This window comes from Pelecanus crispus, chromosome 1, assembly GCF_030463565.1.
Source record: "Pelecanus crispus isolate bPelCri1 chromosome 1, bPelCri1.pri, whole genome shotgun sequence".
In the NCBI taxonomy this organism is placed as follows: Eukaryota; Metazoa; Chordata; class Aves; order Pelecaniformes; family Pelecanidae; genus Pelecanus; species Pelecanus crispus.
Window position 1 is genome coordinate 95,441,806 of NC_134643.1, and position 19,278 is coordinate 95,461,083.

The 19,278-nt window shown below is 46.7% G+C and overlaps 1 protein-coding gene across 1 annotated transcript; it reads right to left on the reverse strand.

Annotated features, from left to right (window-relative positions):
- Window positions 1–7,411: 7,411 nt before the first annotated feature.
- UPK1B (uroplakin 1B) lies at window positions 7,412–12,745 on the reverse strand. The gene is made up of 7 exons (XM_009487051.2): window positions 12,677–12,745; window positions 11,930–12,130; window positions 10,295–10,369; window positions 9,431–9,553; window positions 8,968–9,147; window positions 8,088–8,171; window positions 7,412–7,462 (listed from the first exon to the last, which is right to left on the reverse strand). The coding sequence occupies exons 1-7, from the start codon at window positions 12,743–12,745 to the stop codon at window positions 7,412–7,414; spliced, it is 783 nt and encodes a 260-aa protein (XP_009485326.2).
- Between the last annotated feature and the right edge of the window lie 6,533 nt (window positions 12,746–19,278).

The window sequence follows — 19,278 nt, forward strand, 5'->3', positions numbered from 1 at the left end:
TGAGAAAAAGTATTTTTGTATTCTTTGTGCCACAGAGTCTAGCAATGACTTGGCCATAAAACAAGAGGAGAATCGCAAACTGCCCCCCAGCATTCCCATGGTTATGAAAATCAAGCAAAAGGCCCACTGCAGACCTGGTCATTCTCCACTCAGGACTGTGTACTAAATCAGGGTGCTTAAACATGTGGAAGTGCTTGAATACAATTTCAGCCAACTCCTTTTGCCTGCTTTCCCATCGTTAAGAATTTGAAAGTCTGACTCAGGACAAACATCTGTGTAGGTTGTATTGGAAGCACCAGCGAAAACATCTTGGATACTTTCAGCTAAGCCAAACCAGGATTAAACAAGTTCCCAAACTGGCTGTTAACCAAGAAACAATCTAACCCAGTGCCAAAGACCACTTGATACCAGTGCCTCATGCATCCTCCTTGCAACACAGGAGTCCATCAGCTGTTGGACATAGAACACGTCTGGCTGGTATCCCACTGGATGGAGCTAAAGGTACCCCACTGGCAGCAAAGGGAAGGCAGGCAGTGCAGGGAAGGAAATTTAGCCCAGTGGGGGACACTTAGGCCAAGCTGGCACAAGGCATCAACAACAGCAAAAAGAACAGGATCATAATGGCCAAGATAGAAAAAGGCAGTGAGATCTCTGAGTTAATTTTCTGTGTGAGCAGGATAAACTTTTCAAAGAACATGTCTCATCACAAGGGTAAAGGATGAATGGTTTCAGAGTTAAGGATTAGAAATGAATGGGAGCTGCGAAGCTCAGACCTGGCCAAGTACTAATGCCCCCAAAAGTTCAATACAGTATGAGTGTTAAAACAAGAACATTTTGTTCACTCCAAACCAAAAAAGGGTAGCTGTTTTCTCATGACTTATTTGCAGACTGCAGTGCAAGATAAACTACATTTTGCAAACCTAGAAAATTAATAGGAATTATGTGATGCACTTTGGGTCTGGATACATCTTAAAACTGGACCTGTTTTGTCCCATAGCACATCTGCTGCAAGGAGTGTGTATCTCTCTATCATTTAAATCCCTTATCTAAAAAGGCGAGGAAATATTTGAATTCAGTGAGAGGAAACAGTTTCAAAGAGAACTTAGTAGCTGCTTAAGAATGAACTACAAGGAACAGGAACATGGGAACAACCAGAGCTGGAGAAAGAATAGCACACATGATGGTTATTAATGAGGGAAAGTCTCCAGGTAAGTAAGACCCAAAAAGGAAAAAAAATAGGCCTCCTTTAGGCACTGAAAGGCCGCAATAAGGTCTCCCTGCAGCCTTCTCTCCTCCAGGCTGAACAACCCCAACTCTCTCAGCCTTTCCTTGTAGGAGAGGTGCTCCAGCCCTCGGGTGATTTTTGTGACCCTCCTCTGGTCCCACTCTAACAGCTCCATGTCCTTCTTGTGCTGAGGGCTCCAGAGATGGATGCAGTGCTCCAAGTGAGGTCTCACCAGAGCAGAGTAGAGGGGCAGAATCACCTCCCTCGACCTGCTGGCCACGCTTCTTTTGATGCAGCCCAGGATTCGGTTGGCTTTCTGGGCTGCAAGCGCACATTGTTGGCTCATGTCCAGCTTTTCATCCACCAGTACCCCCAAGTCCTTCTCCACAGGGCTGCTCTCAATCCCTTCCTCCCCCAGCCTGTACTGATATCGGGGATTTGCCCTTTCCCAGGTGCAGGACCTTGCACTTGGCCTTGTTGAACCTCATGAGGTTCACGCAGGCTCACCTCTCCAGCTTGTCCAGGTCCCTTTGGATGACATCTCGTCCTTCTGGCATGTAAACTGCACCACTCAGCTTAGTGTCGTCTGCAAACTTGCTGAGGGTGCACTCAACCCCACTGTCTATGTCATTGACGAAGATGTTAAACAGCACTGGTCCCAGTACAGACCCCTGAGGGACCCCACTTGTCACGGGTCTCCATTTGTACATTGAGCCATTGACCACTACCCTCTGGATGCAACCATCCAACCAATTGGGTTCATGAAAGGCAGGTCCTGCTTGACCAAGCTGATCTCCTTCTATGACCTGGTGACCCGCCTGGTAGATGATCGAAAGGCTGTGGATGTCATTTACCTGGACTTTAGCAAAGCCTTTGACACCGTTTCCCATAATATTCTCCTTGGGAAGCTGGCAGCTCATGGCTTGGACAGGCCGTAGTCTTCGCTGGGTAAAAAACTGGTTGGGTGACCAAGCCCAGAGAGTTGTGGTAAATGGAGTTAAGTCCAGTTGGTGGCCGGTCACGAGCGGTGTTCCCCAGGGCTCTGTTTTGGGGCCAGCCTTGCTTAATATCTTTATCGATGATCTGGATGAGGGGATTGAGTACACCCTCAGTAAGTTTGCAGACAACACCAAACTGGGTGGGAGTGTCGATCTGCTGGAGGGTAGGATGGCCCTGCAGAGGGATGTGGACAGGCTGGACCGATGGGTCGAGGCCAGCTGTATGAGGTTGAACAAGGCCAAGTGCCGGGTCCTGCACTTCAGTCACAACAACCCCATGCAACGCTACAGGCTTGGGGAAGAGTGGCTGGAAAGCTGCCTGGCCGAAAAGGACCTGGGGGTGTTGGTAGACAGCCAGCTGAACATGAGCCAGCAGTGTGCCCAGGTGGCCAAGAAGGCCAACAGCATCCTGGCTTGTATGAGGAATAGGGTGGCCAGCAGGAGCAGGGAGGTGATTGTCCCCCTGTACTCGGCGCTGGTGAGGCTGCACCTCAAATACTGTGTCCAGTTTTGGGCCCCTCAATACAAGAAAGACATTGAGGTGCTGGAGCGTGTTCAGAGAAGGGCAACAAGGCTGGTGAAGGGTCTAGAACACAGGCCTTATGAGGAGCAGCTGAGGGAACTGGGGTTGTCTAGCCTGGAGAAGAGGAGGCTGAGGGGTGGCCTTATCGCTCTCTACAACGACCCGAAAGGAGGTTGTAGTGAGGTGGGTATTGGTCTCTTCTCCCAAGTAGTCAGCGATAGGACGAGAGGAAATGGGCTCAAGCTGCGCCAGGGGAGGTTTAGGTTGGAAATTAGGAAAAATTTCTTTCCAGAAAGGGTGGTCAAGAATTGGAAGAGGCTGCCCAGAGAGGTGGTGGAGTCCCCATCCCTGGAGGTGTTCAAAAAACGGGTAGATGTGGCACTTTGGGACATGGTTTAGTCTAGTCTACCCTTGATTGGTTTAGTGTGGACTTGGTAGTGTAGGTTAATGGTTGGACTGGATGATCTTAAAGGTCTTTTCCAACGTAAACGATTCTATGATTCTATGATTTGCAGGGATTATTTGAAGTAGCTTGGCTTTACCTTCTCCAACCTCTATGGCAGCCACTGTACCCTGCTAAAGGTGAGTGTTGCCTTGGGAAAAATAGAGAGGGAAGGTTTTCAATCCTACATTCACTCACATTCAGTGATAGCCCTGGGTAGCCAGAGTAGCTCACTGCTCATCACTTAGCTCTCTTGTAGAGTTTATCTCAGTTAGTGAATGTGCAAGAACTGCAGATGACCTTGTCTATGCTGGAATTTCACCTCGCGTGCAAGATAACACAGTCAGAAACATCCTCACCTTTTTTTCCTGTTGAGGATAAACCCTCAGCAGTCATCCTCAGCTCCTCATGCAGCAGAATCTCCTAAAGATAGATGCCTGAGATTACAGGAAGTGTTCTTGTAGGAGGTTCCCAGCATACCACACGTAGCAGAGGCTTTCCCCAGTTGCCAAAAAGGGCAGGGCTGCCAAGGGGTGGGAGAAGGAGGCTTCATTTATGAGCTAGTTTTAGGTCATATTTGGTCCCAATAAACATTTGCTTGGCACAAGTCCCTGTTGTAAGGAATATGAAAAACTAAGATGCCAGGGCAGTGAGGAGGATGGGAAATAAATCATCTGAGTCAGAGGACAGCGAACGCCACCAATAGCCTGGTGCTGGTGTTTGCAGTGAGGTGGGTAGTCAGATGCAAGCATAGCACATAGTGGGCATTGTATGTCATATACAAACCATCAAAGTAAGGACAAATAGGGCCTGAGAGAGTCTGTGTGAAGAAATCTTATGCAGAAGAAGAAGTGAGGGGAAAGGAGGAAGGGGTACGAAATCCTGTTGGAAAAATGGGGGCAAGACACAGAGTACACAAAGGCAGCCCACATTGTCCCATTGCCTGAAGGAACAGAGACCTTCAGTGCTGCCAGCCACAAACATTCAAGAATGTGAAAGACAACAGGTTATGTTTGTGTGTGTACAGGAGGGGAGCAGCTGAGGGTTTGGGATTCTTGCTGGCTTGGAGGCCATGCTGCTCTGTCAAGTATGAACAAAGGATGTTTCTCAGCAAGACTGATTTCTCAGAGCTGTGAATATTACAATAAATTAATAAACTAAAAATACAGTTGGGAAATCTGTCAGAGAATTGAAACATGCTTTTTTTGCCAGGAGAGAACTGTGAGTATTCACACCTACAGAGAAGAAACACACAGAGCAAATCTGCAAACCAACCACACAGATTCCACCTGGAGAATTTTTTCTTCATCTTGTCTTAGTCCAGCAGTTTTTATGAATATATGCCCACTCTGAAGACCACATACCTCCATACCTTCAGGCAGCAATCCAAACAGCTGAGAATGAACGGGATTTCTTTACAAGCCTCAGCCAACACATGAACTAGTTCACCAGCATTCCTGTCACAGACAGCATCCCTTCCTCACCCACCCCTGGCATCCCAGGTAGGGAACTTACAGAGATTGGAATCACCTTTCAGAAGCTGAAAAACCAGAAAAAACTGTGCAGAATTTTTCACAAGCTTGCTCAACATCATTCTGCCATCAGTCCAGTCGTCTTCTTCCTCCTTAGTTCAGGCAGATAAAGCTGGGCTTTTCTGGCTGCCTTGTTGCATGCTTGGCACTTCTGCATAGATCAACCATTGCCCAGATCACTTGTGCATCACAGCTTTTATTTTTGTAAAACATAAATCATAATGCATGACATGAGGGAAAGGCTCAGGAAGCAGAAGGCAAATTTGAAGAACCCAAACTTAATTGGCTTAAGCTGTCGTTTATGCAATAGGGCAATGGTATCATTTGCAGCTGGTTGGAGCAGTTAATACTGCAATAGTCTATTCAAAGTAGTCTCAGTTCCTCTTCCCCTGCAAAGTCCTGCACCATTTTCTCTATATTTAGCACAGTGCTATAATGACACCACATTTAGATGTAGCAGGAAGGAAGAGACCTCTGGGTCTGAAGCAAAAGACCAGAGGAGGAAAATAATATTTGAAATTATCTCCTAAAGTTTTCTACAGGCCATATCTCCAGCCACATCTGTATGCAAAAGGCATTGCTAGTCTCTATAAAATCACATAGCCAGTCATTTCACCCATTTGTAGAGTTACTTGAGTTTCGGAAATAACTCGAGCAAGAGACCTTTACACAGGCGTGCAGCTATCCACGAAGGCTGCCATGACTGAGGAGTTATTGGAGAGGTTTCGCCAAGCAAAGACAGAGGCTGTGTGCCTGCACTGTCCCTCCTCCCCCATTTCTCTCCTCTCTGCTGTTGCAGTTGGCAGGCATTTGCAGTTCACAGCAAGTAGCAGAGAACCCAGCCTTTGCTATTGCTGCCTCACTTAGGCAGACACTGATTCTCTTTATATTTTTTTAAAATTTAGCTATTATTGTAGCTTTCAGCAACATATGCACACACACACACAAATAATTAAAAACCAAACCCCAACCACTTCCATACACAGTCCCGATGGTCTATCCATGTCCTTGAGTCTCACAAAAAAGTGCTGAAGACTAATTTCCTTATGGAAACTGCTGAGAGTTCAGGGTCTCCAAGACAGTCACCACCCCACTGAACCAGTGGAGTGGCTGATCCATGGGGATTTTCCTTTTTGAAGGCACACTCATACAGCAAGACCCTCTACATTGCAGGGACCTGTTTCTCCTTCGGGCTATTCACCCTCATAGCTGCCTCTTTCTCTTCCCCCAGCACCTCAGTGAGGAATTGTTCAGCTGCAGAATTTCTGTAGCACCTTGCATCATGGTGCTTTGCACTCAGACCCTCCAGATGGGGTTACAAGACTTGAAAGCTTGCCTTGCACTGCCCCAGATGGCTCAGATACAGAGCTTTATCATTTCCCCTTCCCAAACACACAATCTTGAACAAGAAAAAAAATTTACTCCCACTTCTTTTTAATTAGTATTTCAGTGAACATAGAAAAACAAAGAATCAAGGCAGCTGGCAAGTGTCAGGACCTGAACCAGTACACTGTTGGAAGAGGCTTCACCTTAAAATGCTCTGTACTGGAGCATATTTTACACAACATATGTAACTACTGATGTGTTCACTAGGCAAGACATCAGATCAGTCTGGGCCAAAGTAAACAGCCTCTGTTGAAGTGAATGAGAACTGCAACTGCTGATGCAAGGACTGGATTTGGTTCAGTTAGCTCCTTGCTTGCATTTTTCACAAGAGTTACTCATTGCCATTATTTGCTGTTTGTCCTACGTGATCCGGGGATGTGGAAGGGGAGTACACAGGGGACGTGACCATATACATGCAGGTAGCTGAGGCAAGAAGCATAGTAATCTAGGGGTGTGGGACAGCCACTTTTGCAAAGCCAACTACAGCACACGGCCCCTCATATTCTGCACAAATTCTAGCCCATAGACGTGTGAAATCTTGTGTGAAGTACATAACAGCTTTTTGAAGGAGTCACTTGTTAGCAAGAGGAGCTTTTTCTGGACTGACAGTTCTGAAGGTAGGAGCACACACATTACTTTCATCAGTGACAGGAGGTAGGCTTTAATATAGGCAGCATATTGCTGAGGAATGAGCTAGCCTTTTATTGAGCTTGACTAGCAACAGACTTTTTATCTGTGACATGTCTTTATTGCTGAGACACTTAAACTCTTAGAGAATCTGCCTTATTCTAAGTCAAGGGGTGACAGAGACCAGGAATGGAGAGTTGAACGAGAGGTCTGCAGTCTTCTCCCTTGCAGCATTTGTCTTTATTGGTCACAGGAGGTTACAATTTTGCTCACATACCTCTTGCCAAAGCCTTTCATGTTATGATTTACATTAAACCTAGTTTTAGAGAGACATTTTTCTGGAGCAAGCGTATATGGACATTTTCCTTTCTGATGTCATCACAGAACAAATCAGATCACTTTTTATCTTATGCTCCAAGGATATCTTGCACAGCAAAAGAAGGATTGTGCCTCAGCCAGGAGGCATTAAGGCTGCAGAACAAGGGGCAAAGAAGGGACAAGAAGATTCTTTCCTGGAATCACCAGCTCTCTGTGTCAAGTTTTTGGAGGGGCAAAAGTAAATATGGGAGAGGTAGTGGGAAAACTTCAAATCCTCCATGGCACAAGGAGAACGGGGCAGGAGACAAATGAATGCAGTTTCACATGGTGCTTCAGGATAGCGCTCAGGACACCGGGCCTTCAGTATTCAATTCTGCTCCAGTAGAACATGGTACCAAGGAGGACGCAGAACTGAAACGACAAGACTACTAAGTTTCTCTGCTCCCCATTTCCTTCTTCCCACCTCTCCCCCAGCCCCATTTAGTCCTACTGGTTGGAGAGAGCAACAGAAATTCTTGATAAGCAAAGCACATTCAGGCAGAGGAAGCTTAAAGCTTTTTATCTGCACAGAAGCTTCACAGTGAAGAAAGAAGATACATGCAGCCCTAAGTATTTGACTGGATCACTCAGCTGCTGAGGATTATCTGTCATGAAGCTGCTGAACCCTGAGTACTTAAAACACTCACACAAAGCTTCGAACTAAAAACTGAATTATCTGTCATGATTACTGTTTAGATGTTCCAATACCCTTTGCAAACAAGTATCTGCAAGCTGTGTTTTCTGTGTTGTACTGCTGAGGTGGCAGCAGGCCACAGCAGGCTGGAAGGCCATCTAGCTCCTCGCCTGTGGAAGCCAGAATGGAAAGGAACTTGTAAATGTAGCCCTGTTAGTGGAAAAGGCTACAGGCAGATTGGTGACGAATGAAAAACTATAATCTACAGACATTTTAAATGCATCAGTCCTGTCATCCACCTCCACCCAACTGGGTGTGGAATAGCAAGAAAAGAGGAAATAAAGACAAATAGTAAATACTCACAGTCCAGCAGAGGATGGCAAAACCAAACCAGGCAACACCCCAGGCATGTGTGTTCATTGGCCCAGAAATAGCATCATAACAACCCTGTAAGACAGCCGTGAATGAATCAACACCAGCTTTGAGCTTGTACCACAAGGCAACAAGCTTATCCACCTCTGAGAGAGACTGAGGTGGCATGCTCCTCTCCTATTGCAATTTGAGTAGCTCACAGGGTCTCCAGAAGACAAGCGAGACCTAAACTGCTTATTGACAAGGTGCAGATAGCTTACCTGTTTCTAACTCCAAACACAAAGTAGACCCATCCCAGACACTTCAAGGACTTCCTGTGCCATCCTCTTGCCAAGTATATATATATAACTAAACACAGCCAACACAGAGTTGACCTCCAGAATCAAGAAGCTGCAGGAAAATTTGGAAGCTTGAATGCCCTCTAGAAATGCTCGCTAGTGCAGAAGCTGATGCTCGTGATCCAGCAATCTGTTTGAATAGGACAAGCTGGTCTACTGAAAAGTTCTACCTTGAGGGGGAGAACTGCTGACTTGCTCACTCATATTGTATGCACTCATCTTTGCGCTAAGTTTGATTTAGCTACTGTCCATCTAGATGTTGGAGATGTCACTTCTTTAGAGATGCCACTTCTTACTTGTGGCATTAAGAGAGTTCTCTTAATAGTTCTCTCTCCATCAGGAAAGCCTTTATTTCAACCTATCCTGTGTTCAGCAACATGGCCAGGACCCTACAGGTATTGCTTCTCCTCCAGAAAGCTTCTGAACACCTGTAGCTTACAGTGGAGGAGGAAGGCTATTCACTGTTTCCTTCCCTTCCAGCAAGGCGCTTTTGACCAACATATGTTAACTGGAGAAAGGGGAGAGGATCTTACGTTGCTGTTATAGTAGCCAGGGACTCCAAGCTTGCAGCCATCGAGGTTGACGGGAGACCCTCGGGCGTCCATGACACAGCAATTGTGCGGCCAAGGGAAGTCAGCATCGCTGTGTGTGGTGCGGAAGGCGGACATGTACTCCTGCCAGTCAGAGGGGCCCTGCACCCCACAGCACTGGTTCTGTGGGGCAAGAGAAGGGAACAGTCTTTACAGGCCCAGGTCACAGCTCTGCACATGGCTGGTTAGGCATTAACCACAGATTTACGGGAGAGATTTTTGAAGTGCCTGCCTTTGACAGTGTGCCATCTGATAAACAAGCAAAATGAGGAGCGTGGCAGGACTTTCTCTAAGGTTCAAGGCAGATGCCATTCTCTTTATTACCAAGTGGCCCCAAGGAGGATCTTGAAATTCCAGGGCTGCAGACCATTTAATAATTAGTGAGAGTTTTCAGTGTTATTATTACCTGAAGCATGAGTTTATCCCATGTTTTTGTGACCCCTTCAGTCATCCATTTGTCATTGTTATTTACTGTCTCTGACTTCTGATACCTCTCAAGCATTTGCTTCAGGAAGAGATTCGGAGTGAGCTATAGAAAAAAAACAGAGAAGAATGCAGGAATTATGTAAATAAGGGGCCATGTAAAGCAAATATAAGGTTATTTGGGGTGGGTTTGTTTGCTTGTTTCAGTGTCCTGGTAGAGAACAGGAATGCTCTGTCTTCCCCAGTTTTACACACAGGAGACTAAAGAGCAAGATTTGAGGAGCAGGAGCAACAAAGACGTAGATCTTGAGCACGACTCTTAAGCAGGCCCTACCAGATGTCAGATCGCAAGAGATGTGCAGAAGCTGTGGGTTACATTTGATATGTTGCTTGGAACTAAAGCACCACAAATAATTTCCTCTCTCCTGCCAATATCTCCAATAACCCACGTAATCTTTCCTTCACTAGTAACTCTGCCTGGGGCAATGCTGAAGATTTGTCTTCTGCATGTATGGTAGATTAATCAGCCTGTAGGTGAAAGATTAAAAACTGCATTGATGATTCAGCTAACCCACACTATTATTTCCTTAACTGCAAGGTTGTAAACATTTTAAAATGTTAAAAACCCTAAAACTATGTTAAAAAGAAGAAAGTTATTTCCTTGACTGGAATAATGACATTGGAGACTTTACTTGTGGGGTCTTATTCTAACTCAGCAATAGTCCTTTGAGTTTACACTGTACCACCACACAGGCAATTTACTACACTGAACAGGACAGCCACATGCCCTAGGACTGCAACATTTCCTAGTGCGATTACAAGAATACATGAGGAAAGCAATACTCACGAAGTCTCGGTGAGTCGCTGCTGTGATGCAAGAAGCCATTTCAAATGCATAAGTGATAAGCATCAGAATAACATACTTTGGGAGAAAGACAGCAGAGTTAGCTCTTGGAGCAACAGTTAAGCAGTTTCTTCCAGTTCTGTATTTTTCAAGATTAAGCCCAAGACCCTGCTCAGTGCAAAGGAGGCCAGGCTGTCCTAGTCTCCTCAGTCCTCTCCATTCCCCTGAATGTTCATGTAGCCCTTCCCTGTGCTTGTTTCAGTTTGCAGTGTACTTTCTTGAAGGTGTATGACCGGAATTGTTCTCCATTTGATGGACAAAGTTTCATCAGAACCTCATGGCATTAATACCACCCCGTCTCTATGGAAAATACTTTGCCTAATATGTCCTAGAATAACATTTGCCCTTTTCTTTGTTGCACCTTATTGGCAACTTATGCTTGTTCCATGTCTCCTTCCACTTCCACTTGCCAGCTATAAACTTTTCAGCAATAAGCTGTTTACTCCTAGCAGGAGAGCTTGTACTTTGGGGAAATAGAAGGTGCAATTTAGGGTGTCGTTCAGATCCTCCTGATTTTGCATCATCAGATTTCCTCAGCACTCCTACTTTGTGATCAAAGATCCTTCATGAAAACAGATCCTGAGGATCACCTCTCTAGTCTATTTCACTGTTTCTTTTCCCTTCTCAGCACAACCCCTTTAACCTTTCCCATATTCCCTTTGCAGTTCTCGTGCCTCTATTTCTCCTCCCACATTTTATAACGTTCTTCTCGGATTCAAGGCATTTGTTTTCTTCTTACTTGCTTCTGCCCCTTGTACCCTCTCTTCTCTCCTATACCACAGCCTTGGATTTCAGCCAAGACACCAAAATTCAGAGTTAAGGGAATTCTGTTCCATCAGCTGTTTGCTGGTGAATTCCCTGGCACAAGAGTTCAGATCTCTCAGTGTCTGCTGTTTAAAACAAGCACCCTGCCATCCCATATCAAACCAAGAGAGAGACAGTTCCAGAGCTTTCAGTTCAACTCATCTTTAACGCAAGCACCAGTTAAGTTGCACCACTGTCAACCTGAAGTACTAAGTAAGAAATCATACAGAGATTTGTTCACACCTTAACGTTGTCCTTGGCTTATCCAAAGCTCTCTGTCCCCACCCCTGTAATTTCTGCCTGCCTGCTGATGTCTAATGTTCTCAACTGCACCCATATTTGGTATACTAACACATACTAATGCCTTGTACAGATTTCATTACTTATCAGCTCCTAAACTGAATTGTACATGACAGCTGAAAGGCAGTAAGGGGTGGGGAGAAACAAGGATCTAACCACATCCCAGCTACATCTGATTGCACAAGTGCTTCTGCATTGCTTCAGGGCAAGGTCAGAGTCAAGCCAGTCAGCTTAAACCTTCACTGTCACTATCACCATTAATTCCCTCAACCTGGTTTGGGACCTTCTCACGCATGTGTCCTCACAGGATTCACCTTGTGGGAAACCACAGCCATAGTCAAGAAGAGCTTTTGCTCCTCATCACTAATAAAAGCTGTCTTTGCTCAGTGGGTGATTACCAAGGTGAGCAGGGAAACTAAGGTGGCATTTTTTTCATTTTGGTGGCAATGAGTGGGCAAACTTTGCTATACTTACCACCAGCAGCAAGGTCTTGTTGGACTTAATGACTCCAAAAATGCCAAGGATAGACAGAGCAAAGAGTGCAAAGCCAACAAAGATGCCAATCCAAGCGGCAGCATAGATGTCGTCATTTTCTGTGGCTTCCAGTAGAGGGTAGAGACCATGGGGATCAGACACAAAGAAGATGCACTCTGCTGTCAGGGCAATGCCACACATCTAAGAAGCGCAAGTTCGGGAAATCCATTAGATCAAGCTTCCGCAAAGAAATAGCAGAGACAGAAAAAGATGGAGACCGCTTTCTTTTCATTCAGCTTCCTGCCAAACAGGAGCTACTCAACTCCTCCTCTGCCCAACTCTACAATCTCTTGTATTGTGCCTTCACAGAAGGATCGCAGGCAAAACTCACCCAGCCTAGACCTGAGAGGTCAAGCCTAGGACTTGAGGATGTTAAGGAAGAATTAACAGAATTTTTCCTGTCACTATATGGAGGGTGGTGGCTGGAAGGATGTTGGTCAGCAGCAAGGGCTCTTCCCCTAGAACTCATGTTGGTCTTGTGGATCAGCCCCTGCTGTCCCTTGCTGTTACCTCCCCACCCAACAGATCAGCTAGCACAGCTCTCCTTTACCCCTCCTCTCACGCTTTAATGGTCTATCTATATGTGTGTTTGACATGTGAAGAGGGATTTCATGGCTGGGAACTGCTGTTTTAAGAAGTGTCATATTGGAAGGAAGCCTCCACCCATACTTGTCCCACTTCACGTACCCCAATGACCACATTCCCAAAGACTAATAGACCCTGCAAGATGTGTATGCCATCATCACTTTTTGCCATCTTTAATTAATTCTTCATGCAACCTGGGAAAAAAACAAAGACAGTCTTCAGTTAGACCAGTACAATAGCCTTCACTCAGAACTAGAAATTATCCCTGAGGAGGAGAAGGATAGACAGAACCTGCCAGCCTGTCTGTACACCTCCCACCCCTTGCTTCATAGTAGTTTCAGAGGGGAAACTTCCCAAGGTGTGAACCTGGTAACTCAAACTCCCCCTGATACTTGAGCTACAAAAGATTGGGACCGCTCTGGGGGCAGCCAGTGTCTTCAGCTCCCTTTTGGGTAGGATTTTCATCATCACAAGAGTACCATGCAAACCTCACCTCATAGTGTTGTATTTCCACCTGGCTAGAAACACCAGCTACACCCGGATGGACAGGGGACAAGTTCAGTGCCCTCATCTCGCTCCTCTTCCAAAGGAGCCAGTTTTACCCCAGAGTATGCTATCCACCCTGCTGGACCTTTTCTCTTGGCCAGCACTGCCATGGAACTGAACTGGTAACCATGGCGCTTTAGTTGTATCCCACACACATACCTACAGGTCACAGCTTGGCAGCACCTTGCCAAGGGTAGCTCCACCTCTCCCTCATGCCGGGAACTGGAGCTGGGCCCCCTGTTCCTGGTCAGGTGTGAGGGAGGGAGGGAGGGAACTGCTCAGGCTGCAGCTGGCTCATGGGAGCCAGGCCAAGTAGCATTCCCACCAAATTCCTGAGAGCGCTACATCCTGCAGGCTGGGGCCAGGCACCCCACATTGAATTCATCCCCTTCTAGATAGGGCGGCATAAAGGCACTAGTCAGAGGTGTGAGACCTCTTGGAGAAAAAAGCCCAGATGCCAGTGCCAATGAAGCCCTTCTTTCACAGGGACGGAGTGCATGTGTGCATGGGGAAGGGGAGGGAAAAAAACCCCGACCCTGAGACAGCTGCATTTGCTGGGTGCTTAAGAAAATACCAGCTGTGAAAGAAAGGCTGAAGTGGGGCCAACTTGAGCAGGCAACCGGAAAAGCAGCTTGAACACCCCTCTTCTGCTAGAGTGCCTGCACTAGTGCCTTCTCTTGCTGGGGTTACTGACTCTGGGATTCTTCAAAGAAGCTGTCGGAAAATAAGAGCAGACAGAGCTGTCAATGAAGGGGAGTTTCTTGAGGAACAAAGCATTGTGGGACCTCCCTAACAATGCCACCTTCAGCCTCCTCAGCAGCTGCCCTTTTAGGGTAAGCAGGACTTCCAACAGTGACAGAGGGAAAACCAGAATTTCCTATCACCATTTCTGCAGTGGTTTGAGGGTTAGGCATGGAGACATCTCCAGTGCTCTCACCATTATACCAGCAGCAGCACACTTAAGTATTTTCACATGATAGCGTGAGTGGGCATAGACATTATTTCAAAGGTAAGAAGCCATTTTTATTCCCAGCCAGGTTGTTGGAGGCCAGCCCAATACACCTGAAGCTGTATGGCTTGGTACTTGAAAATGGCAGGCTCATGAGGTCAACCTGAAGCTCTGTCCCTACCAAACTTGTTGACCAACCAGCATGCCCAGGGGCCACATAAAACTACCTCACAGGTCAGATCTAGGTCTGGGCAATGTTTGGCTACATTGGTCTGCAGTACAACACTGCAGAGTCTGCCAAACCTGAGACTGACACTGGTCCTCTACTCATCTGAAAGCTGTAGACACCACTGCCTGACTCATGGATCTTTGTGCTGCAAACTCCAGAGATTTTCAAAAAGCCTTTACTTATTGCCAGCTAAGAGACAACACAAGTCAGGGGACAGTCTGAAAAGCAAGGAAATCTTCCCTGCTCAAATGCAGGCACATGAACTCTGACTACTACAAGGGAAAGCAGGGCTGCTCCAGCTGCCATGTATATAGCAGGGTTGAGTGTGTCATGTGGCTATCATGACAGATTACACCAAGTGTGATTAACAAAGTCACAACACTTTCTTTAACATCGCAGGAACCTCTTTCTCCTTCCCTTTCTCTCCTACAGACCCCCCTGCAGTGTAACAACAGCATTGTACATGGGCCATCCACCCAGCCCATGCGCTTGCCTCACTACAAGCTGACTTTCTTCTCCTCCCTGGCAGGCGGGACCTAGCTTGCCTTTGCCTCTCCCTGGGCATGTATTACTGCAGGCATGTCAGCCTGAGAAAGCAAGCCTCTTCTCCTGGGGCAAGCCCATCTCCAAGGATACTGTAGCTGGGAGGAAAACTGGACACAGTCACCACCTGTCGTGGTTTAGCCCCACCCAACAACTAAGCACCACGCAGCCGCTCGCTCACTCCCCCTACCCCGATGGGATGGGGGAGAGAATCGGAGGAGTAAGAGTGAGAAACACTCCTGGGTTGAGATAAGAACAGTTTAATAATTGAAATAAAGTAAAATAGTAATGATAATAATAACAATATAATAATGATAATGATGATGATGATGATGATGATGATGATGATGATGATGATGATGATAATAATAATAATAATAATAATAATAATAATAATAATATACAAAGCAAGTGATGCACAATGCAATTGCTCACCACCCGCCGACCGATACCCAGACAGTTCCCAAGCAGCGATTGCTGCTCCCTGGCCAACTCCCCCCCCCAGTTTCTATACTGAGCATGATGTCGTATGGTATGGAATAGCCCTTTGGTCAGTTTGGATCAACAATTCTGGCTGTGCCCCCTCCCAGTTTCTTGTGTACCTGGCAGAGCATGGGAAGCTGAAAAGTCCTTGACTAGCATAAGCAGTACTTAGCAACAACTAAAAACATCAGCGTGTTATCAACATTCTTCTCCTACTAAATCCAAAACACAGCACTGTGCCTGCTACTAGGAAGAAAATTAACTCTATCCCAGCCAAAACCAGGACACCACCACACAGATATCAACTGGAGGGTGGCAAACTTCTAGGCACCTTAAAGTTCTCCAGTACCTTACCTAAGTCCAATGGGATTGCAGGATGGGGGGAAGCAGAGAGTCTGGGAAGAGGAAAAGGGAAGGAAAAGCCTTCACTGTAGACCTATAAATGAACATGTGTCATGATGCTGCCATATTAGTATGAATTCTTCCTCTGCCTCCAAGTGATCAGCACTGAGGGAGTCCATTTCTTGGTGTCTACTTTGTTCCCCTGTGCCACATGTGGCAACCCCTTGTCTGGCCCCTTCTCTGTCACAGGGTCTAGTATTGACATCATGGATGAGAGACTGGGGAGGTGATCTAAGGCCGTGACACCAGCTGGGCAGCTGGAGAGCCGACACACCCCAGAGGAGAAGACATGGGAGATTTGGGGCTTTCCGCATGCTGCCTGCTCCTCACACCTCAGACGTAAGCTGTGTTAAGCAAGAACATCCTGCACAGCACTTGGCGCAGATGCGTGACTACAGAGGCATGAGGTAAACCTTGGCCAGCTTGCCTGAGGCAAGCTGCACGCTGGTATAACTCACAACCACCCATGGGGTGTGACACTGGTAGGCAGTCCTCCTCCCAGAGCCCAGAGACACAGGCACCAGCAGCTCATGCCTGCAGACACAAATTAGTTTGGAGATAGAGGAGCCTTCTGCGCAAGCTGGTTAAGATTAGTTTTACAATCCAACTACAGTTTCCTGGGGCTTCAGGGAAACTCCTGAGGAAACTGTAGCTTCAGCTGCAAGCGTTATCCAAAATCTCTGTACAAGAAGGCAGCCAGGTTGTGGGATTTCAGCCTTGAGCTTGCATGGACCTGGGGCTCCTCAGCACATCCCGGGCACCTTGCAATTTAGCTGTGACCTGTCTAGGTCCCAGGTATTCAATTATCACTACCACAGACTTTGCCTCATGCTGCAAGCATCTTTGGAAAGGTGTCTGTTACTCCTGTTTTACCACAAAAGCCTCCCCTCCTACTGAAGCACGTCCTTCTTGCTCTTCCTTATGCCCTGGTCACAACCCAGATTGCAGCTTCTCTCCTCTCGTCTCCCCTTGCACCCCCAAAACACTCCTGTCACTCATTGGGGTCCAGCTGAGCCTGTCAGAGCCCAGGAGCAGTGGTAGCCCTGCCTCCCCCATCCCTCCACAGATTGCCCAGGGACCTGTTATTTCCATGCCCTTAGAGCTTTCTTGACCTCTTCTCCGTTCCTCTACTCACAGGGGCTCTGCAAGACCTGCAGCATGACTGTGGCAGCCAAAAAGGAAGATCCTTTCTGCAGAGGCTGGCTTCTGCCCTTGTATTTTAGATGACCAACCCCATGCAGGCTTTCAAAGGAAGCCCTGCTTGCAGCTGTGCCTGGACTGAGGCAGGTTTCAGTCTCTGTTGTGCATCCCTCGCACACATTGGGCTGGTTGATCTTCAAAAGTCTCCACACCCTCTTTCTATAGATTGGGACAGGATTTCAGTAGCCTTACAGATGAATGCCCCTTGCTTAGCCTAGTCCTACTCCATCTGTAGCCAAAAAGAGCCAACAGGGAAAAATTGCCCCATGGCATTGCCCCATGCAGAAGTGGGTCCCATTTTGATTGCCTTGCATTTTGTGCCAGTTGTCATGGTGGAGTCCTGGCACTGTGATGAAGGGATGTCCAAAAACACCCCTGTGAGCATCATTTGTTTCTACACCCTGCTCTTGGAGGTCTATCAGCATGGCAGCGGGGCTTACCAGGGCTTCACCTCATCCCTTGCTACCCCCCTTTGCTTCAGCGTCCCTGCGCAGGGCTTTGCGTTCTCATCCCCTGGTGTAAGGAAGCGGAGACAAAGGATGCATTTGTTTTATTACTTATGGGCTCTGCAGCCTTCAGACGCCTTGGCCGAAAGGCTCCAAGCCACTCAAGCACAACTAAACAAACCCATCCATGCAATGGCAGAAACCAGGTCCTTGCCAGTAACCCCCTCTGGCACAGAAGCCTGGGCACCACACCCCCTGCCCCTCACCCTCACCCAGCCCTGGCTGGAGAGCATGTATCTACAAGCAGGAGCAAGATGCCTGGGCTGGGGCTGGGGCGCTAACAGAGGGAAGCCAACGGGGTGGAACCGCTGCTGGAGGTGCTGTGCCGGTGGCAGTGCTGCAGAAAGCCTCCGCGGGCCACAGACCTGCCCACACCCTGACCTGCTGTGGGCTCTGATGCACCAAGTCTTGAGGGTCCAGACAGCAATAAACCCAACTTTTTTCTTTCAGCTGGCTTTAGTGGAAAATATAGCCCGCCAAGGGGCTTAAAAAGAAGGTAGTTTCCAAGTGCTTGAGATATCTTCAGAGTTACAGAGTTTTTAAGAAGATGCAAATATGTTATTGGTGAGTCACTTGGACTCTGCTGTAAGAAGCCAAATGCTTTACAAGTGTCAATTCATCATTCATTTACTTATTTTAAAGCAAACACCTCCAGGGCACACAAAACCACACACTCCTCCAGCCCCGCCGGACTTCCCCTATCACTCCACCTGCCCCAAAATGCAGCCGCCTCTGACAGAGACAGCTTGTGCGCCAGGAGTCAACCACACTCAGAAAAGGAAGAGACAGTCAGTTATTTTGTGCTACCAAAGGAGAAAAAATAAAGCAAAAACAAATCTCAGCACCAAGCAGAAGTCAGAGACTAATTAAGTTTCCTTTTGAGAGATATTGCTATGAAATGAAGCTTGTGTGAACAGTGGAGTGGCTGGTAAATCATCATCAGGCATAATTACCTCAGAAATAGAGCTGGGAGGTAGGTTTTTCCTCTCTCCCTCATTAGTTCAGCACAGCCAAAACAAGACAGTTTTTTTCTTTTTTTTTGCCTTTCCTATTTTCACAAGTGAGGGGGAATTACAGAATTCATCTTTCTCTGCAACAATTTTTTTTTTACAGTCAGATATATTTGCAACAGATTTAATTTTCCCATTCCCTCCTCCCCAGTCTTTAGGAGAAAAAATATGAAACAAATTAAAACAGCCATGAGAAGATACAGCCTGAGGTAAGAAAAATAAAATATTTAATAATCTTCTGCAATTAACCTTATCCAGGTACCAGACTCCCACATACTGAACGCAGCCCAGGGACTAAAATAAAAACCATTAAGCATAAAAGCTTCCTTTTCTCCTAACAGACACTTATTGCTCGCATGCCTCATTAAGAGGAAGATGATGACCAAAGCAAGGCACTCACCCCTTCCTTCTCGTGATGCTTCCCACCAGAAATCCTGACCCACCTGCAAAGCTGAAAAAGCCCCTTTCTCCCACCTCCGCTGGGCTTTAAAGAGCCCAGGTTGCTTGAGGAAAGTGTTGTGTGATTGGTAGGGTGCCCATCACATGAGGAAAACTTTTTTTCTAGCCAAACCTGTTCCCTCATCCTCCGTGGGACTGGACCGTGTCTCTGTGATTTTCAGATTGTATCGGAATGCTGTTGTGCTGAAAACAAAGCTTTAAAGAATTTCTATTATTATACTCTCGAAAGGGTAGATGAATGACTCACTTGTAGGAGATACTTGAACTTTAAAGAGCATGGGCAAGATGGAAGAATGTAAATATAAATACTAGGATTGCTGGACTCCTGTTTGAACATGTGTATAAGAAGAATGTACTGACTAGAAAAAGTGAGTAAA